Source organism: Anabas testudineus, chromosome 12 (genome assembly GCF_900324465.2).
Source record: "Anabas testudineus chromosome 12, fAnaTes1.2, whole genome shotgun sequence".
Classification (NCBI taxonomy): domain Eukaryota; kingdom Metazoa; phylum Chordata; class Actinopteri; order Anabantiformes; family Anabantidae; genus Anabas; species Anabas testudineus.
The window spans coordinates 4,616,517-4,634,502 of NC_046621.1; the positions used below are offsets into that span (position 1 = coordinate 4,616,517).

General features: G+C 42.8%; 1 protein-coding gene across 2 annotated transcripts; it reads right to left on the bottom strand.

The window, feature by feature from the left end:
* Positions 1 to 56: 56 nt before the first annotated feature.
* On the bottom strand, positions 57 to 9,062 carry egfl7 (EGF-like-domain, multiple 7). Of its 2 annotated transcripts, XM_026354404.1 has the most exons (9): positions 8,883 to 9,062; positions 5,563 to 5,793; positions 4,821 to 4,943; positions 3,955 to 4,067; positions 3,722 to 3,817; positions 3,402 to 3,617; positions 1,581 to 1,657; positions 1,058 to 1,220; positions 57 to 504 (listed from the first exon to the last, which is right to left on the bottom strand). In XM_026354404.1, the coding sequence occupies exons 2-9, from the start codon at positions 5,640 to 5,642 to the stop codon at positions 485 to 487; spliced, it is 888 nt and encodes a 295-aa protein (XP_026210189.1). In that variant the 5' UTR covers positions 5,643 to 5,793; positions 8,883 to 9,062; the 3' UTR covers positions 57 to 484. The 2 variants fall into 2 exon arrangements, 1 of the variants encoding a protein (XP_026210189.1); XR_003298572.1 differs by lacking the exon at positions 57 to 504 and having other exon boundaries at positions 1,150 to 1,220; positions 1,581 to 2,247.
* Between the last annotated feature and the right edge of the window lie 8,924 nt (positions 9,063 to 17,986).

The window sequence follows — 17,986 nt, forward strand, 5'->3', positions numbered from 1 at the left end:
AGTGAGCACACAGCGCGTTTTAATTTAGACTTTTTTATTACAAAATCGTACAAAACTAGGTACAAATGTTTATTAGAGCACTGACAACTAAGTGTAATCATAACTTAAAAACATAAATACAGATGTCTGCCCCAAAACAGTTTAAGGCTCAGACAGAGGACACAGCTGCACTGATGCAAAACAAGCCCAGAAACAAAGTGGCCAGTTTGACCTTTGACCCCCAAGGGTTTGATTTAGATGTTAAAGGGATGATGTAATGGTGAAACCGAGCCGGCCGCAGGTTCTCTTACAAAATCAAGAATTTGACAGTGATCCAACAAGAAGGGTAAATAGGCCTGTTGGGAGTAGTGAGAATCGCACTTGAATTGTGTCACGATTGCGTCACAATAGAACTGAGGCGGTTTCTGTTTTTTCTGCCATCCCCTTCTCACAAACACGAGCTGCCTCAGTACGTCCAGTCTTTGCATGGGCTGATGTTCTGTGGTTAGTTCTCCTGGCAAGAACCTAGGGGAGAAGAGTGGAAACCATTACTACAAGGTATGACCTACTGTCAACGTGCTTTAAACCCCCAGCATATCTGTGATTGAGGGAAATGGGTTCTATTTAACTTATTTGCAGATTAAAGGTTGTTGGTCATGATTTGAATTCCCAAGATGCAACAACTGGCCATTATGCCACAAAACCACATTTAATAAGGCGTTTAGTGTAATAGAATTTCTAATAATTTAATAAAAGAGCTAAGAGTCAGGATTCTGCACAGTGATGTCTGATATGCAAATGATTTTTAATGCTTCAGTGAACCTTTGACTTGGACCTGTTAGCATGCAGACAGCACCATGGTTCTGTTACTACAGGCTCTAATACTTTTATCTTATTAAATGATGTGTAATGGTTGCATTTTTGTTTTTACATGGTCCCTGGTCTTTAAGAAAATCGCTGAATCCTGCTTTCCTGGGACACAAAGTTCCAGTTGTGTTCGACTAATTATAGATTATCCCTTCTCTAAGTGCTTTGTTCTCAGCTATGGACAATAAAGGGTCAGCCTGTGGTCACTCACATGTCCCGATGCGCTCCTCCAGAAAGCCAATCTGCTCGCTAAGGGAGTCGATGCGGTCTAGTTGCTGGAATGAGTGGGAAAGTAAGGTGGTTTTCTCTGACATCCCCTCGTCCAGAGACAGGGGGAAGAGGCTGTTGAAGGGGGCCAACACCAGTTGCAACTTCTGAACAGATTGAGGAAGAGAGCAAACAGGAAATGAGGTAAAAGAAAACTAACGCTTTAGAAAAAAGGCTATTACTCATCTCAGAAACACAATAACTACCCCCTAACAACAAATCTTCGTGTACCTTTTATGCTTGGTTCACCTAACACAGGCAGGAATTTAATAAAAGCCATCATCTCTGTAAAAAGCAGGTCTGGCATTTCAAAAGATTTTCGGTTTGGGCATTAAATAGCAAGTAGGATTTTATATCATGCCATCATATAAGAACCAGAGGTGTTCCTGGTGAGTGAGGGTGGGAGGTATCAGAGTAGGTGGCTTTTATGTGTGTGTGTGTGTAATTCAACATGTGTTGATGTGTACCTTTTCCAGGAGCTCCACTCTGTTCCTCAGGCTCTGTACCTCCTCCGTCACGTTCTCCACCATGCTGAAACTTCCAGCTACAAAAAAACACACAAATACAGACAACAACATCAGAGGATGGCTTTTACAACATATGAGAGTGATGTGTGTTCAATCCTCTTTTTCAGAGCTTTAGTTTGGATTTGAGAAGACTCATTTAAGCATATTGCCCTCATGAATCTCTTTACAGAATGATTCATGGTCACTGCAGCATCTCTATATTACAGATGTGAAGGAGAACCACAAAGAAGTCGGGGGAATTTAGGGCGCGGGGGGAAACGTGGATGTGGGAAAAGGCTGATGCACAAGCTGAAAGAGAGGTCACCAGACATAGATGATCACTCACCCCCCCACCACCCCTCCATCCACCCCTTCTCCTGTGAACATGCATTGGTTATGGAGAAGTGTCTGCCTGCCTCCACCCGAGAGAAATGTTCCTGCAACAGGCAGAATCCAGATCTGCTCTCTGGCCGTGCTTCGGCAGACAAACCGAGAACGGCTCAATCTCTCCCAGATGTGGTCCATTACTGAGACGGGAGTGAGTTGAGAAACTGGGTGAGGAGGTGGGAGGAGACACAGGGGGGAGAGGGAGTCTGGCGATGACCCCCAGCAGACAGGGTTGATGGAGCTGGAATGAGAACACAAGTGTTGGCCAAGAGTGAAAAGGGGGAGATGAAAGGGAAAAAGTCCAACACTCCTCCACAGCAGCTTGGCACAGCCGAAGAGGTCTACTATTCTTTAAACCTGTGTTTATATTTGCGATCTCCATCAACATCCCTCTGACATGTGCATGTGAAGAGATAATGGAACGCAGCCTCGGGTCTGCTGGCTTTGCATTTTTGCATCTGAGAGCTGAGCTGTGAAACTGAACACGCTCCCACAAATAACCCTCCGTCACTCTGATGAAGTAGAAAGATCTGTCAAGTTATTTTTTAAACCCCCCGTTTTTTATAAATCTCCCCTTTCTATGAGTGTTTTTGTGTTTTTCTGATGACTCAGCATTAGTCCCTAGATTCTCATCAATCCATACCATGCAAAGTCACAGGGGGAGGAGGGAACAGCCCCATTTTAGAATTACTGACAAATAGTTTTAAGCAAAGCCAGAGAAATTCAAGCAATCTCACATTAACATAGAAATAATTCTTTTTTATATATTTCAGTATGTAAGACACTTCCCCTTTAAGATTCACAGGATACCATCTATTCAAAATCCCAAAGGTGGAAAGAAATCAGCAAAGAGAAGTTTTATATTGCATGAATTTCCAAAAGAGCAACAATGCTGACACAATGGGAATTAAAAGGAATATCCTAGAGTCAGCTACCACATTTGTACATATGAAGAGGGGCTGTATTATTGTATTATTGTTATGTATTGTTGCTAAGATACAGGAAGCGCACAACTAAAATGGACTTTTTCCGTGGTAAGAGACAATATTGCAACATTTTTAAGGGAACTAATGGAGTATACGGGATAAAAATATGTTGGTATTATCACGGGAGCTCTATTAAAGTCAGATGTTTGCTTTAACTGAGTCACTGTCCAACTGGTCCCAGTCTCACTGCATGAGGTCAGACCACAAGACATTCGTCTGGAGTCGGCACCAGTCGCAGTGCATTATTACTCACGGTACGAGTTGAGAGTGGCATAGCGCGTACCAAAAGTAATAATGGACCGCGAGGCTGGCTGTGTTCCTTTCTTCTGCGTTCCAGACACTTTTCTGCTGCAAGACACAAAATTACTCTATGTGAGCGCACGCACATGCTCCTGCGCTGCTCATTTACCCGCATCAGTGTGACCACCCACTGTTGTCTGCCTGGGCTGGGTGGGAGAGGGAGGAGTGGCAGGAGGAGGAGGAGGAGGAGGAGGAGAAGGAAGGCTTTGACAGGAACGGCCGTCTCCAGCAAGCTTGAAACCGTCTCTACATGCACATCGATAGCTGCCAGCTGTGTTCACACACTCGTGGGCGCATGGTCGCCGCTTGCTGCACTCATCCACATCTGACAGACAAGAAAGACACAAAAATTGGTTGAGTGTGATTGATTATGCACACAGAACTGGTTGTTGTGCAAGTAAATGTGTGTTTCTGTGTGTATCTGTTTACCTGTTTGGCACTGGTGACCCATCCAGCCTAACGGACAAGCACATTGGTTTGGTCTTAAGCACGTACCTCCATTCAAACAGGTTTGTCCACACACAGCTGTAGGAGAAATTTAAATGAATAGTCTGACATTCTGGGAAATGCACTAATGCTAACCCAAGTTAACAGTGTCATGGTTACAGCTTCATATATAGTGCACAGACATAGACAGAGTGGTATTAGTCTCTCCAAGTTACCTTGATTGCAGTTGTGAGAGTGAACTCTCCGCCAGCCCGGGCAGCACTCTGCATAGAAATACGAAGAAGACTCCATTCGGCTCACCTGCCGGTACCCCACCGAGTACACAGTCCTGTGGAAAGAAACATGGCAGTTAGAGAGTTCCAGTTATTCATAATGCTGTCATTGCTCTAACGTGAGCGGTTGAGCCTTTTCCACATTGTGTCAGGCTGATGAAAGAATAAGAATTTAAGAGATAAAGGAACTATTTTCAGAAACAGAAAGATCAAATCATTTACTCAAAGTACGGAGAATCCCAAAGGGACTAAAGTGCTGTAACCGTCTGAGGCCTGCTCACATACTGTGAAAAATCCAAAAGTGAAACTAACTTTTCATGGTGAGGGAAGAGTTAAAAATAAGATTAAAATGGAGGGAATGTTAAGGGGGGACTCAAAAGCATCTGAGCTGGAGAGAGATCGAGGGTGCCTAAGTATGAAGGCCGGCCCAGTCCAAAATAAACACGGCCGCGGTCTCTGTGGGCAGGCGGTTCATTTCCCGTAGTTAGACAAAGTACTTGATATTTAGATTCCTCCCAAATATGTGCCACCATGACCCAGTTCTGTGCAAAACATGCATTTGTGTGTGTGTGGGAGAAAATCTACATCTATTTATGACTTCACTTCTAACCCTAAACATGTCACATTGTTGTTTACCCCTTAATTAACTGAACATCTCGAGATGGCTTAATTAGAACTGTTTCGACACTGTTAAGTCCTCATCCCATGCACAGTGAATGTTTGACTGTGTGGTACGGACGGTGTTCGCCCAACAAACATTTTGTTGTTATGTGTTATGTGTGTGTTTGTTTATGCTGGTGGCGTCTTACTTGTATGTGCTGCAGAGGCGATGCCCCTGACACAGAGTGATGTAGGGCTTGTGCACCGGCTGGATGTAGGATTCAGTTGCCATGACGATATTATGACGGAGGTCTCGACCACACACCCTCCTCCTGCAAAGAGAACACACGAGCATCAAAACTGACCTGAAATGCAGACATTCAGCTTCAAATAGCACTGAAAGCTGAGCTGCTTTCACTGTTTATACTCTAGGTAAAGTACAGTGAGAAATTCAGAAGCCAACTTTTACCCATGTGAGTCACAAGAGTCCCGATTTGAGTCTTAAGGTTTCTGTCAAAAGTTGCAGTTTAGCCTAATCACTCCTGACGGACCTGTCTAATCACTTTTGTATGTGTCACAGTTAAAAGTTGATCTTTGACCTCGTTGGCTCCACTTGACATTTCATTTGGCTTTCGGTTTATTTTGTTCTTTGTACAAGTCAACTGAAAATGACAAGATGACCCTCCTCCTGCACTCGTCTACGTGTAATAGTGTAGGGCACAGGGGCAGGACTTTGGTCCTGGGAGAGTGCACTTTTAAATGTTTAAATGTCATTTGACCAATTTGTATATGTTGTAATTGCAGAAGGATGTAATTGAAGTAAAGAGGTCGCTAAAACAAACAGGTCTGAATGACGACAGAAGTGGAGATCTGCAGCTGAAGGACCTCACTGACCATTTGACATGCACAGGTCATACACAAACACAGGGAGAGTATTAAGTGAGCTGTTACCCGTGGTGAGCGATGAACTGGGGAGTGCCCATCACATGAAGGATGAAGAGGGATGAGGAAAGAAGCAGAGTTTGGTACATTGTCTTCCTGTTTCCCACGTTCTCTCGGTCTCTTACACTCTTCTCTGTGCCAGTCGCAGGGAAGAGGAGGGAAGGCTGAAGGGGAGGAGGGGGTTGTGGATCGCAGCCAACGTCTCCTCACGCTGAATGTGTGGAGGATGCCTCCAGCTACCTATGAGGAGGCGACATGCAACATAATAATGTATTAAAACAGGAGTTCAGAGCTGTTTCCATGATGCATCTACTTAAACTAAGAAATTGGGTGATGGGGGAGAATAAGCTCCACAAGTTTCTACAGAAACATGAATGGATCACAGTTCATTCCTCTGCAGCCACAGGTCAAAATGCATTTCCTTTGAAGAGATGAGCCCTTAGAGAGATGGACTCTTTAGCTAGTTCTGTCAGTGCCAGCTGTGTCATTTCTGGAAGAAGAGTCCAGACCAAAACACACATCTCTGGTTAAAAAGCAGTAGTGCACGTTAAAGGTATTGGTACTGTAAGAGAGAAACAGCAGGAATCCATAACAAGAGGAGCTGTTGTCCCGTCGTGGGTGGTCAAAAACAAGCATGAAGACAGCTTCTCTATAGTTGTCCCTTTCCTGTAATTGTTAACTTTTTTTCCTGACCGCTACTGTTTGGTTTAGTTTTTACTGTTCATCATAATAATCGGTGTAGTTTTTATATTTCTTTACCCATTTCACGCATTTACTCATCCATTTAGTGATTTTAAAGGCCATAAGTGTGTTTTTATGACTAGCAGTAAAGTCTTTTCGGTTGTTTTAATTTTAACCTGTGTTTTAATCTGTGCTGGTCTCTGACAGAGACAAATGCTGGACTCCAGTGGTCAACAATTATGGTTGAACTGTGGTCCTGAATTTGTTTTAGTGATTATCAGGTTGAAATTCTAACCACATTCAAGCCACAGAGAGCTTGCACAGGCACAGAGAATAATTCTGGGCATTACATCAAGTTATGTAGTGCATGTACAGTATATAACCAGACGTTCTTATGTAGAAAGTAAGCTGAACTCTCACTGACCTGCACCTGCAGTTTCTGAGACTAAAGGCAAAAAGGCAAAGAACTTTCCCTTCACAGTAATGTTCACTTATCCCTTCACACCATATTAGATTATTACATACTGAACAGGATTAAAAAGAGGACTGAGTCACTCATTTGTAAGAAGACACGGTCATAATGCAGCAGTTCCAGAGTGCGGTCAGCTTGGACCTGCTCCTGCTCTGATGCTGTTTTGACTTGACAGAGCAGGACTCTGGGGAAATCTTGAACAGAGTATGAAAAGCTGCCGGGTGTGATCACAGGTTGACAGAGCTGCAGGCTGCAGAAGACTCTCCGGTTCTCCAGGAGATGACACTAAACCTTGGCTGACAGCTTGCATGTCTCTCAGATCCCCTGCTGGCTCCGTGCCCGGTCACATCTAAAGCTTGTGTTCATTCACAAATCACCGCAGCAAGTATGACTCTCAGAGCAGCACTGCTCTCCCTTACTGGCAGCGAGAACAGTGCAACACAAAGGACTTTATACTGGTTGGGTGTGGTATCACAGTGTCTCCACAAAAACGCCTCATATGACTGAATAAAAGATTTTTATTATGCTGTTTTGAAAAGGTAATTAAAAAAGTGGGAGGGTGAAAGAAGACAGTTCCCTTTAAAAGCTGAATCCAGGTGCTTCTGGATTTGCAAAATGCGGCACTTTGAGTAAAATAAAACTGCATCTAGCTTTTAAAATAAGATCATTTCTGTCCCACTGACACATAAGAGCCATCCTGAACAGACACGTGTCTTACACTCACCATAAGAGGGCGCTGTAACCAGAAATTCCAGCTTACATCCTTCAATCAGGACACTACCTCTGTAGTGCTTTCACGGACACACACACACACACACACACACACACACACACACACACACACACACTAAAGTGACTTCACTAATAAAAAAAAGAACAACACGCGAGGATGCTGGACGCGCACGCACAGGCGCATCCAGGGCGCATGCATGGACACAAAATAACCCCAAACCGTGCAGTGAGAGTCAGTTTTCTTAAGACGGAACGGGTCCTACCCTGCAGACAGCGGAGGAACAGGACGACTCGATCAAACTTAGTCCGGTATAGTCCGCTGGTAGACTTTAGAGTCCAGTGATTAAACTCCGCTACTAGTCAGGTTTGTCCTGGAGCTCAGACTGTCAGAGAGCATGGGGGGTGATGGTAGGACCTCCTCCCACTTCTCCATCTGAGTGTCCCGCAGACCAGACTGCCTGCACCGGGGGAGACCCACGCGTGACGTCATTTGGTACAGACTCTATAGTTTTTTTATTCATAAATTACCCAAAAAGCTGAATATAATTAAATATAATTAAGTTATCAAGTGTGTTTGAAGTTTGTCTTGATACAGTAGTCAGGCAGTTTAACCATGGGAGCGTTAAACCAGTCATTCCAGTCCATACTGGTCTTTGGTCCGAGTTGGTAAAGTCACTGAGAATCTTCCAACATTTGCATTTTTTACTATGAAATTCCCTCTTTGCTGTGCACCTCTACAGGCTGTGGTGCCAGGGTTGTAATGCAGAGCAGGAATTTTGGAATTTGACTGACTCAGAATGATGAAGCCTCATGTTAACCTTGGACAAACCTCCTGCACAGAACCCGGACTCAGGGTTTTCGCCTCATCACTTACTGTTTAATGAGTCACATAATGGCCAGTTTAGACAAAAGGCGTGGGTTCGTCCAGCAAAACCACTTTTACTGTCATGTGGTGAACTGGGGATTGTTTTAAGACAGACTTAAAAAAAACTACAAAACAAATCCTTTAATCTACTTCCAAAGAAAAACTAAAGGAAATTTGAGAACCACTGCAAAATAACATTACAAACCGGTTTAGTAATCTTAATGAATCATTTGTCTTTTGCAAGAATTAACTTTAAACTGAAATACAAAATAAAGAATATTCAACTTTTGAAGAGTAAACACCCACATTACCAACACTACAGGGACATTATTCCCATTACGCACACACACACACACATCATGATCCTTTCACTGTCAGAGCAGATTGTGTTCAATCTGAGTAACACACCTGCTCTCCATGGATACAGATGCGCAGCAAATGAACCGTGTCACCTGTGGCTGAGTCTAACACCTGGTCTCACGGTGATCGAAGGCATCGACTGACATTTTACAATAAACTGAAGACCCTTCCTGCCTGATCGTGAACAGGAGCCTGCGTGGAGACGTGTATAAATCTTACCCTCGTAGTATGGGGTCATCAGGTGCGTGTGCGCGCGCAGGTGTGGAGTTGGCCACGGGCGCGGGCCGGCCGACCCCTGGATCCCAGGACTCTTCCATGGTGCCAAAGTCTTTTAAAGCTCTTGTCGGTGGTTTCAAACCAAAACGCTGCGCTCACTTGGAGGTGCTCCCCGTGAGTCGACGGGCGACATATGAAATGTCTTTGGGCGTTTTTCAGTTGCTTTTTATGCAGAGCTTCCTGTGGAACGCAGGAATTGGATGGACAATCCCAAACCGGAATTCCTGTGAGTGTTTGCCGCTGATAAAACCCTTAGCCTGCACAAACACTCTCCATCCTGCTGAAACCGCTTCGCGAATCTGATTTTGAAGCATTTGCTTTCCCCCATTGTGGTGCAGATATCTTCAAGGGGGCAATAAGAGGCTTCAGCCTCCTCACCTCTGGGCCTCCTGCTGCGTTTGCAGTGCAGGAATCATCGGTTATGTCTATTTCATCAACATTACACCCAGCCTGGTGTTACAGAACTCACAGCACTGATGGGAGACTACAGCCCCAATACAGCAGGGTCGTGTTTACAGTGGTTATGGTCACTGTGAGATCCAATCTGTTAAATTGCAGCTTGTTAAACCCAGACAGTTGCATGATAAGGGGAAGAGGTTTCATTCTTCTCTGTCCTCCTACTCCTGTAGGTCACTGCAGCTCAGGGGGAGAAATGGTGAATGTTTCACACAACAGTTTTCAAAAAAGAAAGACTGATATAAGATAAAATCTGTCACCTCATCCACAGAGAGTCGAAAAAATCCACGGTCAAACTTTGAAACAGCTGAGATTTTTAGCCTGTGACGGATACTGTGGTGAAAGAACTGCTGACAAAAACTAATATTACAGTTCTGATGGTTATTTATTAGTGGTTATTTAAAGTTAACCTGACTGAGGTCAATTGAGTTGTTGTTGTGCAGCTGCTAAATGGACCGAGCCGAGTTTTCTCCACTGCAGTTTCCAAGGATACAAATGAACAACTTACAACAAAGAGACCTCCAAATGTAAATGTATTTCTCTCACTGAGATTTTTTGGCAGAGTGTGAACATTTTAGTGATTCAGTAAAAAAAAAGCTGCAGGCCTGTCCATCGATTTATTTCTGTTTCAGTCTTCAGACACTAACAGTGTACAGGACGTTTTTGGTTCTTTCACTCTAGAATTTATGATCCAACATTGTTGTTGTAGATTTTTTTAGATTGCAAGAACTTGGAAGTAATTTCACAGCATTAATCCATTTAAATGGTCCTAGTTGAATTGGCTTCCACGTTGCCTCAGTCTGTTAAGAGTTGTGGAGCTTCTTTGGATGTGGCCTTGTCATCTGGGTTCAGATTGGATATCTAATGTGAGTCTAAAAAGCTTCCAGTAGTTGTAGCTGAACCTTCACCGCCTGGAAACGTGTGCAGTGTGACCACAAACTGTTAGACTTCAAGGTGCATGCAAGGCTGCAAACACAAGAAAGCTTTCGATGCACGTGTGTTCATGTCTGGGCTTTAAGGGGCACCAACACAATTAGACAACTTCAACATGACAAATGACTGAGTATTCTTTTAGTTGATACTACTGCAGAGTGTTCGTTCACTTATGGGACTGCAGTGAGTCGACTTATGATCGGACTCCCCATCATGCAAAGCAATATTTTTTTTCTGTGATATCAGAGCCTACGTGCTGAGGCACAATGGAAAAGTTACACTTTGGGGTCGCAGGTGAGCACAAACCAACACACACCTTCAATGCTGGTCACTCAGAGGGGAAAGCATTAGAATATACGATGCAAATTTAGTGAGTGAACTTGTGTGTGTGTGTGTGTGTGTGTGTGTGTGTGGGCTTGACTGAAGAGGGAGGGTATCTCTTTTTAAGGAACTCTTTTCATTCTTTGAAATCAAGACTTGGCCGACACAAGCAAAGATTTGTAGTCAGTGTTCCAGATTTGTCCCAGAGAAGATGCAGGAAGGAAAAAAACTGAAGTGTAGCAGCACTTCCTCTTTAAAAGGAAGCAGGAAAAGGCTGAGGGAGTGAGATTGTGTAGCCTGCTCCCTTGAAACAATAAAAATCTCACTTTGACAGGAAACGGATCTGCGTCAAAGAGGGCCTGACAGAGTTTGCTAAAGGGCAGTAGCAGTGACCCTGGATGGGGCATGAACAAGAGGGCAGCTGTGCCAAACAATAACACAAAAAAAGAATTTAAGTTCATGCAGTACATTTCAAGTTAACGCCGCGTAGCTACATGTGTAAGTTATGTCTCAGTATGAATCTGCAAACAGGGACATTAGAAACCAACAGTAATTACACTAAAGTTTTCTGGCAAGAGGAATAAAAGCTGCAGAAAGAACTATTATACGTTTTTCTTGAAACGTGAGACGACAAGGTAGAGCTCAGTACTGATGAAAGTACATTTGAATATAGGCTTCCCACTGTGTTTCTATTGTCTGCATGTTTATTGGTTACCGTACACATTAGAGTCATTTTCTTCTTGTTTTTGTCTATTAGGATTTTTTTGTGGGGATATAAGTATGCAAATGTGTTAGCAATGTGGGAGTGTTCATGTGTGCACTAAAAAAGATTTGTCAGGGCTGTAAAATGTGTACAGCATACAGGGCTCTCTTTCCATGCCGTTGCTTTTATAGACACTCAGTTACTGGCTAATACGACAGTCCTGCAATCAGGGTTCTGTTTCAACTGTATTTTAACGCTACAAGCACTTTGATAGTTTAGGCTGCTGTTGAACAGTACTGCAGTATACAGAGTGATGCTTCTGTTAGCCTGGCTCCATTTATATAAAGAAATAAAATACATTTTGTAAAAATGCCTTTAAAATATGCTGTTCCCCAGTCACAGGCATTGACAACACGTCTCCTAGAAGCAGCAGCAGCAGCTTTAAGATGTCACTCATCTGCCGTCATGAGAAACGCCCACTCAGAGTCTTGCAGCTTGTATGCTGTTTATATAATATACCAAATTTCCTTTTGGAAAATGAAAATTATACACAACAGTTGTGTAAAAGAGAGGAGCACTCCAATTTCAGCTGCCTCTTTTAAGTTTTGAGGTGAGGTAAAAGTCAGGAGAATGAACAATGCTTTACATAACTGCAGCTTTTACAACTTTAATATGGTTATATTACATACACATGCATTGCTGTGTAGAGAAGTGAAGCCAGACTTAGACAGTATTGTCTTACTGACTTTGCTGATTCACAAATGACTCAGGAACAAGACTAGGAGGGTAGCATGAGTCTCTGCTGCTCCATAGGATTTCCATGCTGAGCAGCCAAACAGGACGTCCTGTTGTCCTGTCACCATACCCTCACTGTCAGCATTAGACAAAGTCGGGGCCTTCACTCACTCCAAGCCCCCAATAAATTGAATCCACTTAGTGCTGGTGGTCCCAGCACTTCCTGTACTCAGTTAGACGTAGTTTCAAAATACACATTTCAAAACTGATGCTGTGTCATTTTTAACCAAACCCAGAAACATCCTTTACTAATTTTCTCCTATGTGCGTATTTAGGTTTCAAGTACATGTTGTAATGTCCCTTTTGATGGCCTCTTATTCATACAGTATTTCCATTCTTTCTCTATCCGCTCTTGTCAGTCTGTCCTCAACAGTGTGGAGAGATTAGGGTCTTTATACACATTCCACCAAACTCAATGTCTCAGAAACACATGTGAATCTAATTGACTTAATCACCATTGTAATCAAAATCTGCTCTGAGGCTAATGTTTAGATCAAGTATCATGTTGACTGTCGTCTAACGTCTCAGAAGATTTGTACTTTGAGGCTGGAAAAGTGTTAAGTGTGCACAACAATCCTGAAATATTTTCTCTACAATGACTGAATGTTCTGTTCCTCCATGAATAGTTATTGCATAGATGCCGAGGTGTCACAGCGAGGAGCGCTACATGAAGAGAAACATAATATTTCCACAGTGTTGCCAACTTCTATGATGACTTCCCAGCAGCAGTATTTGGCATTCTACTGTTTTATGTGTTGTTTCCCTGAGAGGTATCCTTAGATTTCCCCTGTGGATTATTATACAACTATTGCAGAAATAGACTAAACAGGAAAGTGGTGCTGGCACGAGAACACAATTCATTTCAAAAATGGTTAAAAAGACATTAATAGTTCTGTTAACATCTGATTAAATATATTTGATATAAAAAAGCTATGTTCATAGAGATTTTAGAGGGGTTCAACCTGCTGGTCAAGGAAGTCAAGAGATCATGGTTCCAAATCCATGATCTTCTTGTGTTATGTTTGGAAATATGGCAGAAAATGTCAAATCAATCTAGTCCCAATTGTTGAAGTAGTTCAGTTAAGAGGTGGGCAGACTGACTGACAGACTCCCTTTGCCTTAGCTCACATCTTCATCATCGTTTTGCTCCCAAGTAAAATCACATTAGAGTGGTCAGATTGGAATTTCTGTACACATGTGCAAACTGCCTATTGTCATCAGTCACAGTTGGCATCTCACCAGTCCAGTAAAAACAGGAGGAGAACAACAGCAGTGAGTTTTAAACCTCCCTGTAAATCTTTAAGGCTCGACTTAAAGATTCTCTTCCTGCAGCAGGAAAGGCCCAATTTTATACATAGACTGTTGAATGCATGCCAGTCTGACGAAAGCTCTGATGACAACCACGACTTTGATGTCCGCAGCATTGAATAGAAGGCTACTACATCTTCCTGCTCCACCCTGATGTCAGTCAGGGTGGAGCAGGAAGGTTTCTGTACAGACAGGCAGCCATCTGTTTTACACCGCTCCTCAGAGACAGTACCGGTCCATTAATCAGTATTCTCACACAACAGTGCCACAGCTTGTGAACACTTGTTCGAATTGTTTGTTGCCCGTTCGGAACATCTGTTGCTGTTCGGACCTGTGTGATCCTGCCCACTGTACATTTGCACAATGACATCTGGACAACACAGGTTAGATAATGAAGCCTCTCAGAACCCAGACAGATTTTCAGACAGATGCAGAGCTGGGAGGTTTTCTTCTGAAAAGAGCTTCTAAACTTTAACTTGAACTTATTATGGCTGCTAGATTGTTATTTTAAGTATGAGGGAATTTCATTACATCTGTCAAAAACACCCACTCATGGATGAAGTGATTGGTAAATGGGCCTGGACAGATATGCATGTAAGCTGCAGCCTGACTGATTGGAGAAGGCATTTAACCATGAGGTGGTAATTCTAGTGGGTTATTCTCTCCAGTCCAGCTTGACACTGTGCATTGAGCAAGCAGCAAGTCTTTCCCAGTTTTATGTTTTATGTTGGAGTGAAGTGCTGTCAGAGGTGGAAATACATCATGGCTCCTTGTGCTGATGAGAGGTTTATGAGAATCCAGCTCTGTGCGTGTAAGAGACCCGACCCTGCTCTTTCTGACAAGATATAACTTGATTTATATTGATGTGGTGAATTTATTTATTTTCAGCATGCAAAAGCATAACCTGTGTGGAGAGTGTCGTCTTGCAGAGCAGCTCTGTAATTGTAAATTCACTGTTTGAATTGTTGCATTTAGGGGAACCATCAGTGGACCACAGAGAGGGAACACCAGCTCATTGCTGTTACTTTCTCCTAAGGTCTTAATGATGGGTTCGTTAAAAAGGTATCTAATTCCTTAACTAAGCACAGATGTCCAAGAAGCTGTTATGGTAAATCAGACAGAGAAAGTGGAGGAGATTTATGTCAAACCACGGCAGAACCCGGGGAACCCCGTTCAACAGTCTCAACATTACAGCTATTTGATCTAAGTCTGTCTGGTTTTACATGAGATCCAAAGCTCCAGCAAGCTTGACATCCAATTTAGTATAAATATGATTATTCACTCTAGCCATGCGATCAAATCAAAGCAAATCAAAACTGATAGTTTGTTCCGCATTTCTACAAATGTGCCTGTTGAACAGTTCGGCATCAGATTCTGTATTTCCAAACACTAAACACACACTCAAAAGCAACACCCATGATTTTCTTCTTCAGCCCCAATTGTGTAAATCATTTATTATAAGAGGGCATGAGCATTAAAATCATGCCCTCTATACAACTGATGAGCAAAATGGTTCAGTAAACAAATGGGCCTTGGTCAGCAGCTACTGCAGGCTGCTGCTGCACACAGGAGGCTTTACGAGGCAAGTTGGCCTCATAACGGCGTGCCCAGAAGTGTGAATGACTCTCCCCTGTTTAACAGTACTGATGGCACAGAGAAGAGAATGATGGAAGGAAAAGTAAAAACTGCATTAAAAAATAAAGGGAGGCAGGGAGGGTTATAAAACTTGAGATAAACAAACCAGCAAAATCAACTAAATACTTTTTTCCAAGTGGGTTTTCATGTCATAAAACCATTTTAGTACAAACCATTAAAGCATTTAATGCTGCCATTAAGTAGTGGCACACAACATACCTGTGTTTATTCTTTACTGTGTCCTTTTGTCTGATAAAGGAGCAGTTAGATATTTTAGGAAATAGGATTCTTTGCTTTCTGACTGAGAAGATTAATCATACCTGTATAATAATGAAGCTACAGCCAGCAACTAGTGTGGAAATAAAGCAAAATATATGTGTCAAGAGAAGTGAGTTTGCAGAGATGGTAGAAACATAAATAGCTTTAGGAATAAAAATATACCAATAACTGAAAGCATGCATGGAGAGAGAGAGAGAGGGTCGGCACACTGTAAAATAACTATGACTTCATGGTTTTGAGTTGAAAGTGTTCAAGCATAACAAGTCACCATAATGAAAAACTGATTAGAAGAGAGGAAATTAAATTATGTGAATGAAAATGTTTGTATTTTCTATGGAGCTTGTGTTAATGGGCATGTTTAAAGTCTTGGGAATTCATTTCTTTTGTGCTTGTTTGAGAGACCAGAAAAAAAAAAGTACTAAACTTCAAATCCTTTTCTTTCCTAGAAAGTCATTAGTGGGACTGAGGTCTTTTCTGGAAAAAAAAATCCGGATGTCTGCCTGCAGAGAACTGGGCATCATTGAGATGTCCCCAGATAGGAATACCCCACACATACTATTGGTGAACAGAGCATGACTGACATCCTGTCTTCACAATAGAAGTGCCAGGTGTTGGCTGCGGAAACATATTTGTTGAGCCAAATGAGTTTAGTTAAATGTGGGACTTGTACCAAATGAAGTTTATAGTATTGCATTGCACAGACACATGCCTGCAACACATATGTACGTACACAAATATACACGGTCTTCCTGTTAAGGGTCAGTGTTTATGTCAGTGTGCTGGGACTGCGTGGCTTTGGTATGTGTCTGGACCCAGCTCGTGACACACATGCACAAGGACGGGCATGTCGCAGGATGTGAAGAGGATGTGGTGCAGGAGCTTTTCTCATTCTCCCACAGATCATGGGATACATACAGAGCATAAAACACACACAGCGGGAAGACTCCAGTTGCATGTCGTTTAAACTCTTAAAATAAATAATAAATACTACAGAGATAGTGAAAGCACGTAGGTCCTCAGACGCATTCATTCACAAACACACACACATCACACCATCTCAGCCTTCTCCGAAGCTGAGGTTAATGAACTTGTTTTGAATTCCTTCACCTCTTGACAGGAACTACATTCCATGCATTGAAAATAGAGTCTCAAACAAAGCGAGGAAGTGATGTGAGAGCACTTCCTATCAACTCCCCTCTGAATTTATCTCAACCCTGCAGACTTGCTCACCCGCGCCTCCTGTTCGGCCCCACCCAGAGGAACACTAAGAAAAAAGGAACGGCAGGTTTGCTGCTCCCACACACGTCAGTTCAGTTCTCGCCGCTATTTAGCATCAAGCAAAGCAGCATCTTCCTTCAGCCTAAACCAGCCTGCTCCTAATTCTTTGCCCCAAACATAAACGTCTCCTCAACCCCTTGACGTAAATGTAGATGAATTAATGGTTAGAAGTGGAGGATACATCTGTAACATGTGTCAGGGTGTATTTTGCGCTTGATTTAATGCAAACCTGCTGTGACCTACGACCTCTGATTCTTATGGCATTCTGCTGCAGGAGCTGTGCTGGGCATTGGCAGTAAGCAAAGGGTTTTTTGGCAGAGCTGCAGGATCGTCTAGACTTTCCCCTGTTTACTTTGTCATGATTCGTTTGAATGTGACAAATGTTCATCGTGCAAACTGTGTTTTTTGGTCATATATGCAAACCATGGCAGTTTTTCTTCTGTTCCAGCCACTGTACAAGTACAACTGGCTGAATCTAGAATATATTTACTACAGAACTGATGACGTGATTGTTTCTTTAAATTCTAATCAACACTTCAAATTGATAGAAATCATTTAGTAAGGTTATAGCATGTGGTTTGTAATGCTGATGTAATGGTTCTGTAGGCAACATTAGAAGGGGAATGAGGGGTGGGAAGCAGGAAGCGTCATTTGGTTACTGGCTCAATCTCCAGAAGCAGATCTTCCGGTCAACGGGTGCTTCCCTGCGTTAAGGCTACAATAATATATGAGTCATAACACAGGCTGATAGATGAGGAGATGAACAGGAGGGAAGGGTGGAATGAGACAGGGATAAAAGTGATACAAAACCATGTTGTGCAGCAGCAGTGGAATTACAAATGTGTGATATACAAGGACAGATAGGCAAAGAGGGTGGTCTGTTTGGGCAGTAACAGTGCCTGGTGATCTGTAGCTGCTCTTTTAACCCTTAAAAGGTATAAAATACATAGCTTATGTTATGATTTCCAAAGGGGGGAAGTGTTTGCTTACACGACTGTGAATTTAAGATGTAAAGCAGAAGCTTTATAGATAGTGAGCGGGAGATGATAGGTGTAACTGCTGCAGGGGGGGGACATGGACATTGTGGTTTACCTTGCTGCTAGTTTATTTTTCAAAGTAACGTCTCGTCCACGCTGGGTATGGATTGGGTTGCATTCAAGGACACAAAACAAGCCTGATGACTGGGTTTCCTGCTCTACGGATGCAGCTTTTCATGTTTCTGTCTTCCCACCTCTTAATCATCCTCCTGCATCTCTGTCACTGGCACCATCTGTAACATTTCCCAGCATGTAAATTACACACCGAAAAACTCCCAAGCAGCAAAACTCTCCTTGAAAAA

Bases quoted from the DNA above. Each gene is read 5' to 3' on its own strand.
- egfl7 (XM_026354404.1), bottom strand. From the start codon at position 5,642: ATGTACCAAACTCTGCTTCTTTCCTCATCCCTCTTCATCCTTCATGTG. The intron at 1,658-3,401 runs GTAAATGAGCAG...GTTTTTTTGTAG, and splicing joins GGGTGGTCACACTGATGCGG to CTGGAAGTTTCAGCATGGTG. The intron at 505-1,057 runs GTGAGTGACCAC...CTTCTCCCCTAG, and splicing joins GGAGGAGCGCATCGGGACAT to GTTCTTGCCAGGAGAACTAA.